The 16,224-nt window shown below is 36.8% G+C and overlaps 1 protein-coding gene across 1 annotated transcript in view; it reads left to right on the top strand.

The window, feature by feature from the left end:
• Window positions 1-16,224, top strand: part of rapgef6 (Rap guanine nucleotide exchange factor (GEF) 6) — a 192,353-nt gene that overhangs the window by 120,169 nt on the left and 55,960 nt on the right. The window contains exons 7-10 of the mRNA XM_067423107.1: window positions 2,115-2,243; window positions 10,021-10,198; window positions 14,664-14,800; window positions 15,821-15,979. Of these exons, the coding sequence (XP_067279208.1) occupies window positions 2,115-2,243; window positions 10,021-10,198; window positions 14,664-14,800; window positions 15,821-15,979 (603 nt within the window). The remainder of the gene's footprint in view (window positions 1-2,114; window positions 2,244-10,020; window positions 10,199-14,663; window positions 14,801-15,820; window positions 15,980-16,224) is intronic.

The following is a 16,224-nucleotide window of genomic DNA, read 5'->3' as shown; positions in this document are numbered from 1 at the left end:
TTTCTTTCTAAGTTGTGATACTTGCTTTGCTTTCCTCTCCAGGTAGCCTACGATAAAGGGGAGTTTTCTTCTTTCTTTCCCCCATTACGTTGGTATCCCCAATCCTGTAGATTGCCTCATTGGGTTAACTGATTGCTTTAGGCCTTATTAGGCTAATTGAATGTTGTTGGGTTATGGGTGGGGTTTAACATAAGTTGTTATCATTCTCACTCATCGTGTTGCTTTGCCCTGATGAAGACCATTGTGGGTCGAAACATGTTGGCCCTTGTATTTTAAAATGACTTAAGCCATACCTAATAAAGGCTTTTAAATTATTTCCTTATCCTTCGTTTACATCTGACTGAGTGCTTTGGACCTGCCCTTTTTTGTCATTGGACTTTTCCCTTTCCAAAGAGCACCTATTACAGACTATAACTCCACCTGAGCGCCAGGATGAACCTGTTGCAACTCTTTTTAACATACTACTATATCTTAATACTATTTAGGATCAGAGGTGGAACAACTTCCTTACTTGAGTAAAAATAACAGTACTACTGGTCAAGTATTACTCCATTACAAGTGAAAGTTGTAAAAACAGATTTTTCCTGAAGTAAAAGTACAGAAGTATTTGTTTTCAAAAGTACTTAAGTATCAAAAGTAAATTTCTTTCTTTAAGTCGCCGCATTATTGTATTATAGTTGTATAAATACACATTATGCCATCATGGTTTAAGCCAGTCAGTGACGCTCTGACATACTAGCATACGACTAACTTAAACTCATTTAAATACTTGTAGAAAAGTTACAAAGCTCTTTATAAAGCTGCTGTCACTTTAAGGCCGAATGCACGGATCCAATACACTGATACACATCTGATATTCTCACAACTTTACTCTTCTCTTTCTCCCTGACGTTTATATTTTTATATTTTATAAGACATGCACCAAGTGTATGCCAACTAAACTAATCTTGATTTTTAAAAAAAAAACTGAAACATACTTTCAAAGTATGGCTATGGGTGCACACACGGTGCCTAAGAACCATCTTCTTCCATTTTGCTATGACCTGATCAGTGTTCAAAAAAAAAAGTTGGGAAAATGTATGTGACCCTATAAGAGTGATTCCTGACAGACAGTCTGAAACAACAACAACAAAAAACCTTTAAAAGATGGAAAAAATCATCCTCCGACTTTCAGAGCTGCTGCAGAAACGACTTTCAGCTTCGAGGACCTTGATAGAAATATAGTGGAGTAAAAAGTACGATATTTGTCTTTCAAAAGTAGTGAAGCTAAAGTCATGAGTTTTCAGAAAAAATAATACTCCAGTAAAGTACAGATACTCAAAAAGTGAACATAAGTACAGTACTCGAGTAAATGAGCTTTAGTTACTGTCCAGCTCTGTTTAGGATGGATAGTATGTGAATTGGGAAGCAGCAAGTGTGGTTTAAGTGGAGGAAATGATGTCATTCTACATACATAAATATTGCACAGAGGAATTTACTGTCATCTTCACACACAGTTTAAGATATTTTATATTTAGTCCGAGAGCGTATGCAAGTGTATGCACACTATACTGTCCATGTCCAGAAAGGGAATAAAAACATCATCACAGTAGTGTGATCATCATCAACATGTCCCGTGATTTCAGCAGTTTGACACGCGATCCGAATCATGAATCAATTCGCTGATTCATAACCGTTTGAATCATTATTTGAGGATTGAAAACAAACGCGGAAAAGAAGCCAATGCTGAATAAAGTCGTAGTTTTTGTTATTCCCTTTCTGGACATGGACAGTATAGTGTGCATACACTTGCATACGCTCTCAGACTAAATATAAAATATCTTAAACTGTGTGTGAAGATGAACGGAGGTCTTACGGGTGTGGAGCGACATTAGGGAGAGGAGTTAATGACAGACATTTCTTTTCTGGGTGAACTAACCCTTTAATGCATGTTTTAATTTGAACAGTAAACCTCTGTTGTGCATCACTTTGTTTGTTTGTTTGCCAAAGAATGGAAGGGATTGTTGAGTTCGCTCATTGTTCAGTGAGTTTGATGGCGGCGTCCTGCAGAGGCTCATGAGCTGCATTATAAAGGATGGCCTCAACATTTCTCACTTCCTGTCTTGTCTGCACAGCTTCCTGGTGACCTCAGCAAGATGCACCTGACAGACCACGCCCACCATCAGACGCACATGCCTCCCAGCCAATCAGGATGCAGCATTGCCAGTGACTCGGGAAGCAGCAGCCTATCAGACATCTACCAGGTACAGCCTCTTCCTTATCCCATTCCGAGATAAGGTTTTGGTAGCACTTTATTTTAAGGTTCAGTTAATAACTATTAACAAGTTGCTTATGATCATGCATATTACTAGGATAATGTCTGTTTATTAGTACTTATAAAGCTCATATTAATGCCTTATTCTGCATGACCTTATTTTACACACTGCAAGAAAATGCTTTTCTTACTTTTTGTCTTGTTTCTAGTCAAAATATCTAAAGTTGCTTACATTAAGAAACATTTACTAGACAAGTACACATTATTGTCTTGTTTTGGGAAAAATAACTCAATTAAGAGAGTTTTTGCTTAAAATAAGATAAATAATCTGCCAATGGGGTGAGAATAATAATCCTGTTTTCTGTTTGAATTAAGATTATTTTTCTCACCCCATTGGCAGATTATTTATCTTATTTGCAGCAAAAACTCTCTTCATTTTGAGTTATTTTTCCCCAAAACAAGACAATTACTTTTGCTCGTCTGGTAAATACTTCTTGTTTGAAGAGTTTTTTAGAAGTTTGGACTAGAAACAAGATGACAATACTAAAGTAAGAAGAGCATTTTTCGCAGTGCATCTCTTAATCCGACCCAATAGCTAAACTGCTACAAAAACTACCTTACTAACTATTAATAAGCAGTAAATTAGGAGTTTATTGAGGCAAAAGTCATAGTTGATAGTGAATATGTGTTCCCTATACTATAGTGGTACCATTTTTTAATATTTTTTTTAATGTATTCTTGTTTGAACATCAACAGAAAGCCATTACAATGTTCATATCATGTAATAAATAGTCTCGCAGTCTGAGCTGATGCATCTTGTCATCCTGGAATATGGCCATGATGTGTCTTCCTACATCAGGGGTCTCAGGGCTCCAGACTGACACCAAATGGTTGCATTTTGCTTCCAAAACTTGAGAGTGTGTATCTGAATTTGACGTCCAGTTGCTCATGTGCGATCAGTAAATTTGGGCGAGTTTAGTGATCAGTAGATCACTCCAATGCTCTCTAGAATGCTATATTTGCTGACGGGACACACATGAGATCTGTTTAACCAATACTGAAACATTTTTAAATTTGGTTTACAGTTTTTATAGAAGTACATGACTCAAACCTAATGACGTCATTTGATTTAAAAGAAGAAACCTGTTCAAACATACATAATACAAGCACAAAACCAGTTTTTATACGCTGTACAGTAATCATTTAACCGTCAGCCTGCGTTATTACACTGATTTAAGATTATTTTTCTCACCCCATTGGCAGATTATTTATCTTATTTTAAGCAAAAACTCTCTTCATTTTGATTTATTTTTTCCCAAAACAAGACGATAATTTGTACTTGTCTAGTAAATGTTTCTTAATGTAAGATTTTTTGGACATTTTGACTAGAAACAAGACAAAAATACTAAGAATGAAAAGCATTTTCTAGCAGCGTGCCCATGATTCTGCTGGGCTGAAGGTGCTGAATAATGTCCGTCTCTGATTATATGCGTGTTAAGTGGATGGAGCATAATAGTTTTAATTACTGCTGGAATCAGATTATCAACACATTCATCAGCGCAGATCCTAAATACGGCTGTTTGACGTCACAGATCAGATTTGTCTGAGTCCTCAGGTTTGTGATCTGAAAGTGCATTGGGAGTGTGTTGACTCCCTCTGGTGTTCAGACGAAGCATTGAGACACACGAGTAAAGTAAAACTACTCTGTGCACATGCAGGATTCACGTCTACACTGCATCTTACTGGATTTAAGAAAGGTGCTTTTACACAAAGTAAAAGATTGAATGATTTCTAATAAATGAAAGGTCTGGTATCTGTGCAAGAACCGCACGAACGCACGCACGCACGCACACACACACACACACACACACACTGCCCCTAAACCTACCCATCACAGGAAACATTCTGCATTTTTACTTTCTCATAAAAACTCCTCCTGTGTGATTTATAAGCCTTTTGTAAAGTGGGGCCATGGGTAATGTCCTCATATTTCACCCTCTCCTGTAATACCTGTGTCATACCCATGGCATTATACCTGATATTTCACAAAAAAACATGCGCACACACACACACACACACACACACACACACACACACACACACACACACACACACACACATTTAGTGTAAGACCTCTTATATGTTGATCAAGGCTGATGTGATTTCTTTAACTGCAGCGGCTCATGACAGGAAAGCACGCAGACATCATGCAGATATTTGCATCCAGGCTCTCAGAAATCACTTCTTCTCCTTTACTAAATAATTTTATCAGTCTAATGGGACCAAACCTCGTGATTTCCTCTGCTAAAGCTGTGCCGTCGCAGTCACTGGTTTAACTTTACACAGTTATTGAACTGATTTGAATAATGCCACTATTGTCTTGTAGAGACAGAATTTGAATGTCTCATATTTGATGAAGTTTGCATCACTGCCTCTGTTATGTTCCAGCTTATTAATGTGAAGCTGCTTTGAAATCATCTGTATCATGTATTTCAGTTTTCAACCTTTCTTTTTTTTGAGCCAAAGCACAGTTTTGAAAAGTGAAAAATCCCACTGCACAAAACTATACAAATATAACAAAATCGCACAAACATGCATTGCTTCAAATGGCACACTAGTGTTGCGCGATATACCGGTACTAGAAAAGTATTGCGATACCCTGCTATTACAAACGGTGCGATGTGGACTTTTATTAGTACCGGTACTTTAAGGAGGACAGCGCTAATATGAGCTGTATTTCTTAATGTGCGTGGGTGTGTGACAGCAGGTGTCTGGACGTGTGTGCAGAGCTCTGCTTGCACCGCTCACTAAACATTGGAAGTAGTAGAAGAGTTAAATGTATACGCGTAGCGCATGACAGAGAAAGCAACAGAAATATGCACGCATGAGAAGAAAAAGCGCGGCGCGAGACGTGACGCGCTGCCGGACTCTGACCTGAAGAGTAGAGGTGTGCGATACCACTAGATTTGGTATCGATCCGATACCAAATAAATACAGGGCCAGTATCGCCGATACCGATACCAATACCGATACTTTTTAATAATTAAGGTGGCTGCGTCTTCAACCTAAATCTAAATTAATTTTCATGACTTTTAATTTGTTTTTGTGATTTGCATTTTGGGTTATTAATCAGTACTACAAAAGCTTTTGTTCAGAAACAACTTTTGGTTACTTCTGTTTAATTTAAATAAACAAAGTTACAAAATGATTACTTCACAAATATAAAAAATGTAAAAACAAATTCTCTTTTCAAGTAGCATGTTAACAAAAAAATATTTCTCCTCTTTAGTGCACTTCTTTTCAGGATTTTTTTCTTAAATAAACAAAGTCACAAAGTTTTACTTCACAATAAATATAAAAAATGTAAAACAAATTCTCCTTGTAATACGATATAATGCTGAAAATTAAAATGCGCGGCTGAGCGGCGCGCGCGTCTGACTGCCGGTGGTAGTGCCAGTGGTGAGTCACGTGACGGTACAAAACAGGAGAGGGATAAGAGCAGTGCACGAGCACGAGCAGCACTCTCTTGAGAGCTTCCTCTGCTCTGTGACAGCAGCAGCATTTTGACAAACACGGCCAGGTCGCAAAACGAGAGAAACTGAAACTTAAGTATCGATATTTTCACGTTGGTATCGATCAATACCGATACCAACGTTGGTATCGATATTATCGATATTAGTATCGATCTGCCCACCTCTACTGAAGAGCGCGCGCACATGCCTTTCAGACAACAAATATGCGATAGCCATTCAGTTCCGTCACAGATTATTATTTGGGTTTGAATGGTGAGAGTGAGACATATGTAAAAATGCGTGGTCTGGCGAGTATTCAGGTAAACACAGTCGGAGATGTCTTTAGTGAACGTATACTGCTGAGGTAATCCGTGCAGGTCTTAAGCCAGACCTAATATTCTGTTATTAATGTTAAGCAAACAATGAAAAATAGAAAACCACCACATGCTTGGCTAAATAATTAAAATATATTTTTTAAGAATCAGTGATTATTTAATTTCTTCCTTGACTTGCTACTGTTAAATAGACCTAATGTAGCTGGAAAATAAAGCACTGTTTTGTCATATTGTTTGTAATTTGCATTTTTTGCTTATTTTTAAAAACATACAATTAAAAATCTATATTATAATTATAAGATTACATTTAAAAATATTAAATTACTCGTATCATAAAATAAGATTTTGGTCATCCCACCCTGTTGAGAAGTGAAAGGTTAGTGAATGATAAGATGATTGATAATGATGATCTCTGTGAGGATCTTCACACTGGCATGAGGTTATTACAGCAATAAGAGGAGGAATGATCAAAAACCAGCGCAGGAACTGCTGGCCAAGGGAATTTTTAGTTAAAAATAAATAAAACAATGAATAATAAGTTCTGTTGTCATATTATTCATATTATTCATATTTTTTTTCTTCTTTTTTTTTTTTACCATGGTATCGATCAGGGGCGTAGCCATCTTTTCAGAAGTGAGGGGGACAGAAATGTCATAATACCATTTTTTTTTTTTTTTTTTTGGACCAATATAATTTATCGCATCTCTTGCTTTTAATTGGGCAAGATATCAAATACACTGCTGAACAATAACCAATAATTAATATCTATAATATTATTCTCCTATTCTCCTATTTTTTTTTGCCAATTTTATGATTGGTGTATATACTACAAACACTTCTGCATTAAGACATAGATTTTATGCAATGTAAAAAAATATATATATATTCTGATGTAACTCATCTGTTCTCTTTGTGAATATATAGTAAAATGTAATTTATTCCTGTGATCAAAACTGAATTTATCATCATTACTCCAGTCTTCAGTGATCCTTCACTAATCATTCCCATATGAGGATCTGATGATCAACACACATTTAGGATTATTATCAGTTGTGCTGCCCATGGTGATGCTTAATTTTCTAAACATTTGTGGTAAAATTAAAAAAGAGAGAAATTAATACTTTTATTGATCAGACATGCATTAAATTGATCACAAGTGATATTTTTAATATTACAAATTAGATAATTTATTTAATAAATGCAAATAAATGCTGTCCATTGAACTTTCTATTCATTAAATAATCCTGAAAAATAACATGTAGGCTATCATGTTTTCCACAACATTTTGGGAACTGTTTTCAGCACAGATAATAATCATAAATGTTTCTTGATTATGAAATCCTCATCTGAGAATGATTAGTGAAGGATCATGTGACACTGAAGACTGGAGTAATGATGATAAACTCAGCTTTGATCACAGGAATAAATTACTATATATTCACATAGGAAAAAAAGCGGTTTTAATTTGTAATAATGTTCAAAATATTACTGTTTTAACTATTTTCGATTACATAAATGCAGCCGTGGTGAGCAGAATACTAAACATTAAAAAAGCTGCATTATTCATATGATACTTTATTGTCAATAAATAGCCTACATTGAGATGACTTAAAAAACACACACAAGCATATATTGTCGCACTCGTCTGATTGTCGTCGTCACGTTTCATCACTCATAACGATTGTTCTCCTTCAGCTGCAGCTCCAGCTTGACAGGGTATTACGAATCCACTTTTGGACTTTCTGTGAGAGCGCCCTCATAAGATTCGGAAAAAATTACAGGTCATGCATAGATAATTTTTTGTCTCTGAATTTAAATCTTGATGTATTCACATTGGTTTCTATGTAAATACACTTGCCCCTGACCTCAAGAAGCGCGCTATCAACCGAGTTTAGAGAAGGCTGTCGTTAGCGTCCCTGTTAACTTGCCCGCCCCCGCACAGAGTAACACCGGTTCGAATCCCGCTCGGAGCGGGTCGACTAGGATCGGTGAGATCCAGTAAAAGTGCGGGGGACAAAAATACATTTTATTAAAAGTGAGGGGGACACGTCCCCTGCGTCCCCCGCGTAATCTACGCCCATGGTATCGATTTAGTATCGGTATCGAGGTATTTTAGTCTGGTATCGTATCGAAGTCAAAAATTTGGTATCATGACACTATGGCACACTGCACAAAATGCTTTTCTTATTTAGTATTTTTGTCTTGTTTCTAGTCAAAATATCTAAAAATTCTTACATTAAGAAACTTTTACTAGACAAGCACAAATTATTGTCTTGCTTTGGGGAAAAATAACTCAAAATGAAGAGAGTTTTTGCCTAAAATAAGATAAATAATCTGCCAATGGGGTGAGAAAAATAATCTTGTTTTCTGTTTGAATTAAGATTATTTTTCTCACCCCATTGGCAGATTAATTATCTTATTTTAAGCAAAAACTCTCTTCATTTTGAGTTATTTTTCCCAAAACAAGACAATTACTTTTGCTTGTCTAGTAAATACTTCTTAATGTAAGCATTTTTAGATGTTTGGACTAGAATACTAAGTAAGAAAAGTGTTTTTTGCAGTGCATGTTCAAACTGTATATGATATTAAAAGTAGTATTTACATTTAATGCGAAACTTGAGCTTAAGTCAGGTAGGAACACAATGGTATGAGGTTGGTGATGATAAAACACAGGCCTATTATCACTCTCAGATGTAATTTAAACACTGTTGTCGAAGATGTTATTATGACTTTATATAGCTATCAAAAATGCATTGAGTCTGAAGTCCATGATCTAAATGTTGTGCCATCAATATCATTTGTTTGGAGCTGCTATTTTCAGTGTGCAGACATCACACTTCTTTATATAGATATGGTCAGACACTTGCACGTATCATTATAATATTGACATTTTATGAAAATCAAGCTCAAATTGAGTTACGAGGCTGTTGACCAGCGATCTCTGGAACATATGAGGCAGTCAGTTCATTACTTTTTATTTATAGGAAATAGTTTATTGTCGTTTTGTGGGCACTCTGTTCTCTTATTGTTGAAATATCATGATGAAAGTCTCATAATGCAAAAGATGAAGCTATGCATAAGATATTTAAAACCATTAATTTGCTTCAACTAGACGTCCAGACTAAGACTCTTCTCCACACTTCAAATACTAAAAACATAGCCTTTATGGACGTAGTGTTTCTTGAGTAAAGAGAACGCAGTACTTACCCAAACATCAGTGCTTTATTTTACAAGCAGAGATGTTTCAAACTAATGGAGGTGGGCGGAGTTATGAGGTTTGACTGACAGTTTGAGGAGCCAATGGTTTAGTCACAACCTTTTTTAAAATGCTCTTTATTGGTTTAACCCACATGCAGACATAATGAATGACTTATCACCTTAATTTGAGTTTCCAACAAAGGTTTCGTCCCGACAACACGATGATATATTCTTATTTGTAGCATTTATTTAAATGTATTTGGCACATCTGTGCCACACACTGCAAAAAATGCTCTTTCCAGTCCGAATATGTAAAAATTCTTAAATCAAGATGCATTTACTAGATATTTTTGCTTGTTTTGCTGGGAAAAAATGTCAAAATAAACTTAAAACAAGCAAAATGATCTGCCAATAAATAATCTTATTTCTGTTTGGGACGGAAACAAGAAATAAGATTATTTTTCTCACCCCATCGGCAGATCATTTTACCTGTTTTAAGCAAAAACTCACTATATTTAGTTTTATTTTCAACAAAACAAGAAAAAATATCTCATGTCATTTTACTGCTCTAGCAAATGCATCTTGATTTAAGAATATTTAGATATTTAGACTAGAAACAAGAAAAAATGACTGAGTAAGAGGAGCATTTTTTGCAGTGCGGTGGTTGGGGAATTCAGGTGTTATGAGCTACAGTAATACAGCTGGACTTGTTCCTCCACAGGCCACAGAGAGTGAGATGGGCGATGTGGATCTGTCCGGCCTGCCTGAAGCTGCGGTGGACTCAGAGGAAGAGGAGGAAGATGAAGATATAGAGCGCTCCTCCGACGCTCTTTTGGGTAGAGATCTGGTGCGAGAGTGCCTGGAGAAAGATGCGGTGGACCGGACCGACGACGACATCGGTAAAGCTGTTGAGGAAACTTACTTGTTTTTGCATTTTTTCATGGTTTAGAGCAAAAAAAAGTTTGAAAGTCAGAACAAAGACTAATAATGGCCAATTAATTACCGTCGTAATGCCAGAAAGTCTAATGCTAATGAAGAGTAGTGCTGGGCCGGTATACCAGTTCATACCCAACAGTGTTGGGTAAGTTACTCTAAAAAAGTTATTCAATTACTAGTTACTAATTACATCTTCATTAGTGTAATTAGATTACTGTGCAAAGTACTCTCTCCTAAAAGTATTTAATTACTTATTACTAATTACTTTTTAGTTACTTTCTAAATCCTATATCAACCTCAAGTTAAGCAACTCAAGGTTAGACATGAAACGGCTCTTAATTCATTCAAATAAATAATATAAAACTACATAAATTACTCTTATTAACTGACCAAAGTATTACAAATGTGAGAAGACATAAAAACATGCATTTTAAAGTTAATGTTGATGGTAATTCCTGTATTATGTATAATTATATTTAGTATTTATTTCAATTACATCAGAAGTAACTGTAATTACATTACAGAAAAAATAAGAGTAATCCTTTACTTTACTTTTTCAAGGGAAAAGTAATTAAAATACAGTAACTAATTACTTAGTAACTAGTTACATCCAACACTGATACCGAATACCGGTATTTATTTTTGAATATATTTATACATTTAGTTATGAATTTTGATGATACTGCAATACCGGTATATGACGGTTAAACAACTTTGCACTGCAAAAAATGCTGTTCTTACTTTAGTATTTTTGTCTTGTTTCTAGTCCAAACACCTACAAATTCTTAAAACAAGAAGTATTTACTAGACAAGCAAAAGTAATGGTCTTGTTTTGGGAAAAATAACTCAAAATGAAGAGAGTTTTTGCTTAAAATAAGATAAATCTGCCAGTGGGGTAAGAAAAATAATCTTTATTCAAACAGAAAACAAGATTATTTTTCTTACCCCATTGGCAGATTATTTATCTTATTTTAAGCAAAAACTCTTTTCATTTTGAGTTCTTTTTTCATTTTTACTTGTCTATTATTTTTCTTAATGTTAGAATTTTATAGTTTGACTAGAAACAAGACAAAAATACTAAGTAAGAAAAGCATTTTTTTGCAGTTTAGAGGGCGATTTTTGGATTCAGCCCTTGATTACAGCGGAGAAATCAAACTTTACACGGCGCGCACATGAGAGCGGTTTCTGCACAGAGCACCACGACGAGATAGTCAACGCTCACCAGATCAGATTCAGAGCGGAGCAAATGCGTTTAAGTTTTTTTAATGGACATATTTCATATACTCTAGTGCTCTAAACATGATCATGAGCGTGTTTGGGCACGTTTCATCACGTCTTCTTCAAATTAAATGTAAAGGACACCGTTTTAAAAGTATCGGTTTGACATCGTTTAGGCACCGGTACCGTTTTAAAAGTATCGGTTTGACACCGTTTAGGCACCGGTACCGTTTTAAAAGTATCGGTTTGACACCGTTTAGGCACTGGTACCGTTTTAAAAGTATCGGTTTGTCACCGTTTAGGCACCAGTACCGTTTTAAAAGTATCGGTTTGACACCGTTTAGGCACCGGTACCGTTTTAAAAGTATCGGTTTGACACCGTTTAGGCACCGGTACCGCTTTAAAAGTATCGGTTTGACACCGTTTAGGCACTGGTACCGTTTTAAAAGTATCGGTTTGACATCGTTTAGGCACCGGTACCATTTAAAAGTATCGGTTTGACACCGTTTAGGCACCGGTACCGTTTTAAAAGTATCAGTTTGACACCGTTTAGGCACCGGTACCGTTTTAAAAGTATCGGTTTGACACCGTTTAGGCACTGGTACCGTTTTAAAAGTATCGGTTTGACACCGTTTAGGCACCGGTACCGTTTTAAAAGTATCGGTTTGACACCGTTTAGGCACCGGTACCGTTTTAAAAGTATCGGTTTGACACCGTTAAGGCACCGGTACCGTTTTAAAAGTATCGGTTTGACACCGTTTAGGCACCAGTATCGTTTTAAAAGTATCGGTTTGACACCGTTTAGGCACCAGTACCGTTTTAAAAGTATCGGTTTTACACCGTTTAGGCACCGGTACCGTTTTAAAAGTATCGGTTTGACACCGTTTAGGCACCGGTACCGTTTTAAAAGTATCGGTTTGACACCGTTTAGGCACCGGTACCGTTTTAAAAGTATCGGTTTGACACCGTTTAGGCACCGGTACCGTTTTAAAAGTATCGGTTTGACACCGTTAAGGCACCGGTACCGCTTTAAAAGTATCGGTTTGACACCGTTTAGGCACTGGTACCGTTTTAAAAGTATCGGTTTGACATCGTTTAGGCACCGGTACCGCTTTAAAAGTATCGGTTTGACACCGTTTAGGCACTGGTACCGTTTTAAAAGTATCGGTTTGACATCGTTTAGGCACCGGTACCATTTAAAAGTATCGGTTTGACACCGTTTAGGCACTGGTACCGTTTTAAAAGTATCGGTTTGACACCGTTTAGGCACCGGTACCTTTTTAAAAGTATCGGTTTGACATCGTTTAGGCACCTGTACCGTTTTAAAAGTATCGGTTTGACACCGTTTAGGCACCGGTACCCTTTTAAAAGTATCGGTTTGACATCGTTTAGGCACCAGTACCGTTTTAAAAGTATCGGTTTGACACCGTTTAGGCACCGGTACCCTTTTAAAAGTATCGGTTTGACATCGTTTAGGCACCGGTACCCTTTTAAAAGTATCGGTTTGACATCGTTTAGGCACCAGTACCGTTTTAAAAGTATCGGTTTGACACCGTTTAGGCACCAGTACCGTTTTAAAAGTATCGGTTTGACACCGTTTAGGCACTGGTACCTTTTTAAAAGTATCGGTTTGACATCGTTTAGGCACCAGTACCGTTTTAAAAGTATCGGTTTGACACCGTTTAGGCACCGGTACCCTTTTAAAAGTATCGGTTTGACATCGTTTAGGCACCAGTACCGTTTTAAAAGTATCGGTTTGACACCGTTTAGGCACCGGTACCGTTTTAAAAGTATCGGTTTGACATCGTTTAGGCACCAGTACCGTTTTAAAAGTATCGGTTTGACACCGTTTAGGCACTGGTACCGTTTTAAAAGTATCGGTTTGGCACAAATATTGTAAAAAACCCAAACAATACCCAACCCTAGCGATGACACTATAGATTATTCTGCTACATGGAATACAAGGATGTAAGTTAATAAACTGACAATTCAAAGACTATTGGGCAAAAAAGTAACTGCTTTATCTTTTCTGTGCTAACATGACTTGTGTCATTTGTTCAGACTCAGAGACTTTAGTGTTCTTAAATGTATTTAAAATATCCTCAGACCTTTTAAATGTTCTTTCCACGTTTCTCCCTCCTTTTAACAGTTTGTTATATAGGGTTAGATTTTTTAAATGCTTAAGGTGCCCTCAACTCTGTTTTTTTTCACTCCGTGGTCATATTTTAATATGCATGCATCTGTAACGAGTGTGTTGCAGGTCTGTGTTTTATTGGTTGTTTCCCCACAGCATCTTTTTGGGGTTTTTGCAAACTCTGCATTACTCCAGTGTGGGATTTTTCTACAATATTCACTCATGACAGTAAAATGGTGCATTCTAGTCAATCTACTGCAGTATTTCCTCTCAATCTGCAGAAAATGTGGTTAAAGGGTTAGTTCACCCAAAAATGATTATTATTATTTTTTACCTCATATCAGACGAATCTCATCAAGTGTTCCCATTGGCTATTACTTCCATCTGGTAAGGTCAAACTGGCGCGATCATATATATACATATATATATATATATATATATATATATATATATATATATATATATATATATTTCTCATTAGGGCCTATGTGGATCGCTCGAATTAGGCATCTACATAATATATATGTATGATTGCATCCGTTTGACCTTACAAGATGGAAGTAATGACAGATGGGAGCACTAGATGAGATTCGTCTGATATGAGGTAAAAAAATAACATAAATACTGTTGTGTTTCTGACAGAAACCGATCGGTTCGTGTCTTAAGACATCAATGTGTCGTCATGAGCAGCAGGGTTTTTGTGCACGTTTTCTGAAGCATGTTTTGTTTGTTTGTTTTGCTTTCATAGAATTGTTACCCATTCACATCATTATATGACTGGCACAGCAACGGTTGAGTTAAAAATCTTCATTTGTGTTCTACTGAAGAAACAAACACACCGACATGTTGGACGCACTGGGGGTCAGCAGATAAACATCACAGGCTCATTATTGGGTGAACTAACCCTTTAGACTCGGGTCATGCATAGGAGAAATAAAATACTGTCATATAGCGTGAAACCGATATTGTTTAGAAAAATACCGTGATATAGATTTTTGGTCATACCGCCCAGCACTACTAAAGAGCGAACATTACTCCGCACTGATGTCTCCAACTCTCTCTCTTTATCCCTATAGAGCAGCTCCTGGAGTTCATGCATCAGCTTCCGGCTTTCGCTAACATGACCATGTCTGTCCGGAGAGAGCTGTGTCGAGTCATGATGTTTGAGGTGGTGGAACAGGAAGGGACCGCCATTCTTCAGGACAAACAGGAGGTAGGGCTGGGTGTTGACTCGCTTTTCTCAGGTAAATTTAACGTCACAAGATGTTGAACTGACGTCTTTCCACGGTTGAAACACTGAGTGATGGATTATTTGAGACATGATTGGTTTCAGTCGGTTGTTGTGTATCCTTCAACATACCTTCTGATGTTCATTCATGTTTATTTGGTGCTGTAACCAGTAGAAGAGGAACAGATGAACTGAGGCACATTGAACACTGCAAAAAATGCCTTCCTTACTTAGTATTTTTGTCTTGTTTCTAGTCAAAATATCTAAAAATTCTTACATTAAGAAACATTTACTAGACCAGTACAAAAGATTGTCTTGTTTTGGGAAAAAATAACTCAAAATTAATTGTGCTTAAATTAAGCTAAATAATCTGCCAATGGGGTGAGAAAAATATTCTTAATTCAAACAGAAAACACGATTATTTATTTGATTTTCAGCAAAAACTCTCTTCATTTTGAGTTATTTTTCCCAAAACAAGACAATAATTTGTACTTGTCCAGTAAATGTTTCTTAATGTAAGGAAAGGATTTTTAAATATTTTGACTAGAAACAAGACAAAAATACTAAGTAAAAACATTTTTGCAGTGTATGAAATGCTATGTAAAATAGAGATGAAAGGTAAATATGAGATGATGAGATAAAATGATGATAAAACGTTGGCAGTATGGCATCGCTCACACACACATCTGTATGATCATTTCAGGTAGGGACAGTTTATTTCCACATCCCATTTCACACACACACACACACACACACACACACACACACACACACACACACACACACACACACACACACACACACACACACACACACACACACACACACACACACACACACACACACACACACACACACACACACACACAGAAATAAAATGAAGACACAGTAAAAGCAGATGGGACGCTGTGAATGGTTTTAGAAGGAGCTGAAGTTAGCTGTGTGTGTTCAGTGAAGGTGTTTCCTAATGAGATGTGTGTGATCAGATGTGTGTGTGTGTTGCAGCTGGACCTGTGGTATGTGATCCTGAACGGCGCTGTGGAGATCAGTTATGGGGACGGCCGAGCTGAGATCCTCTGCATGGGCAACAGCTTCGGCATCTCACCGTCTCTGGACCGGCAGTTCATGAGCGGCCTCGTGTGCACTAAAGCAGATGACTGCCAGGTGAGTGTGTGTGTGTGTGTGTGTTTTTGTGAAATATGAGGACAATGTTTATAATGTGTATAAATGTATATAAATGTGTATAATGCCATGGGTATGACACAGGTATTACAGGAGAGGGTGAAATATGAGGACATTACCCATGTCCCCACTTTACAAAAGGCTTATAAATCACACAGGAGGAGTTTTTATGAGAAAGTAAAAATGCAGAATGTTTCCTGTGATGGTTTAGGGGCAGTGTGTGTGTG

The sequence above is a fragment of the Pseudorasbora parva genome, chromosome 18 (genome assembly GCF_024679245.1).
Source record: "Pseudorasbora parva isolate DD20220531a chromosome 18, ASM2467924v1, whole genome shotgun sequence".
Taxonomy (NCBI): Eukaryota; Metazoa; Chordata; class Actinopteri; order Cypriniformes; family Gobionidae; genus Pseudorasbora; species Pseudorasbora parva.
This window is presented reverse-complemented; position numbering and strand designations above follow the sequence as displayed.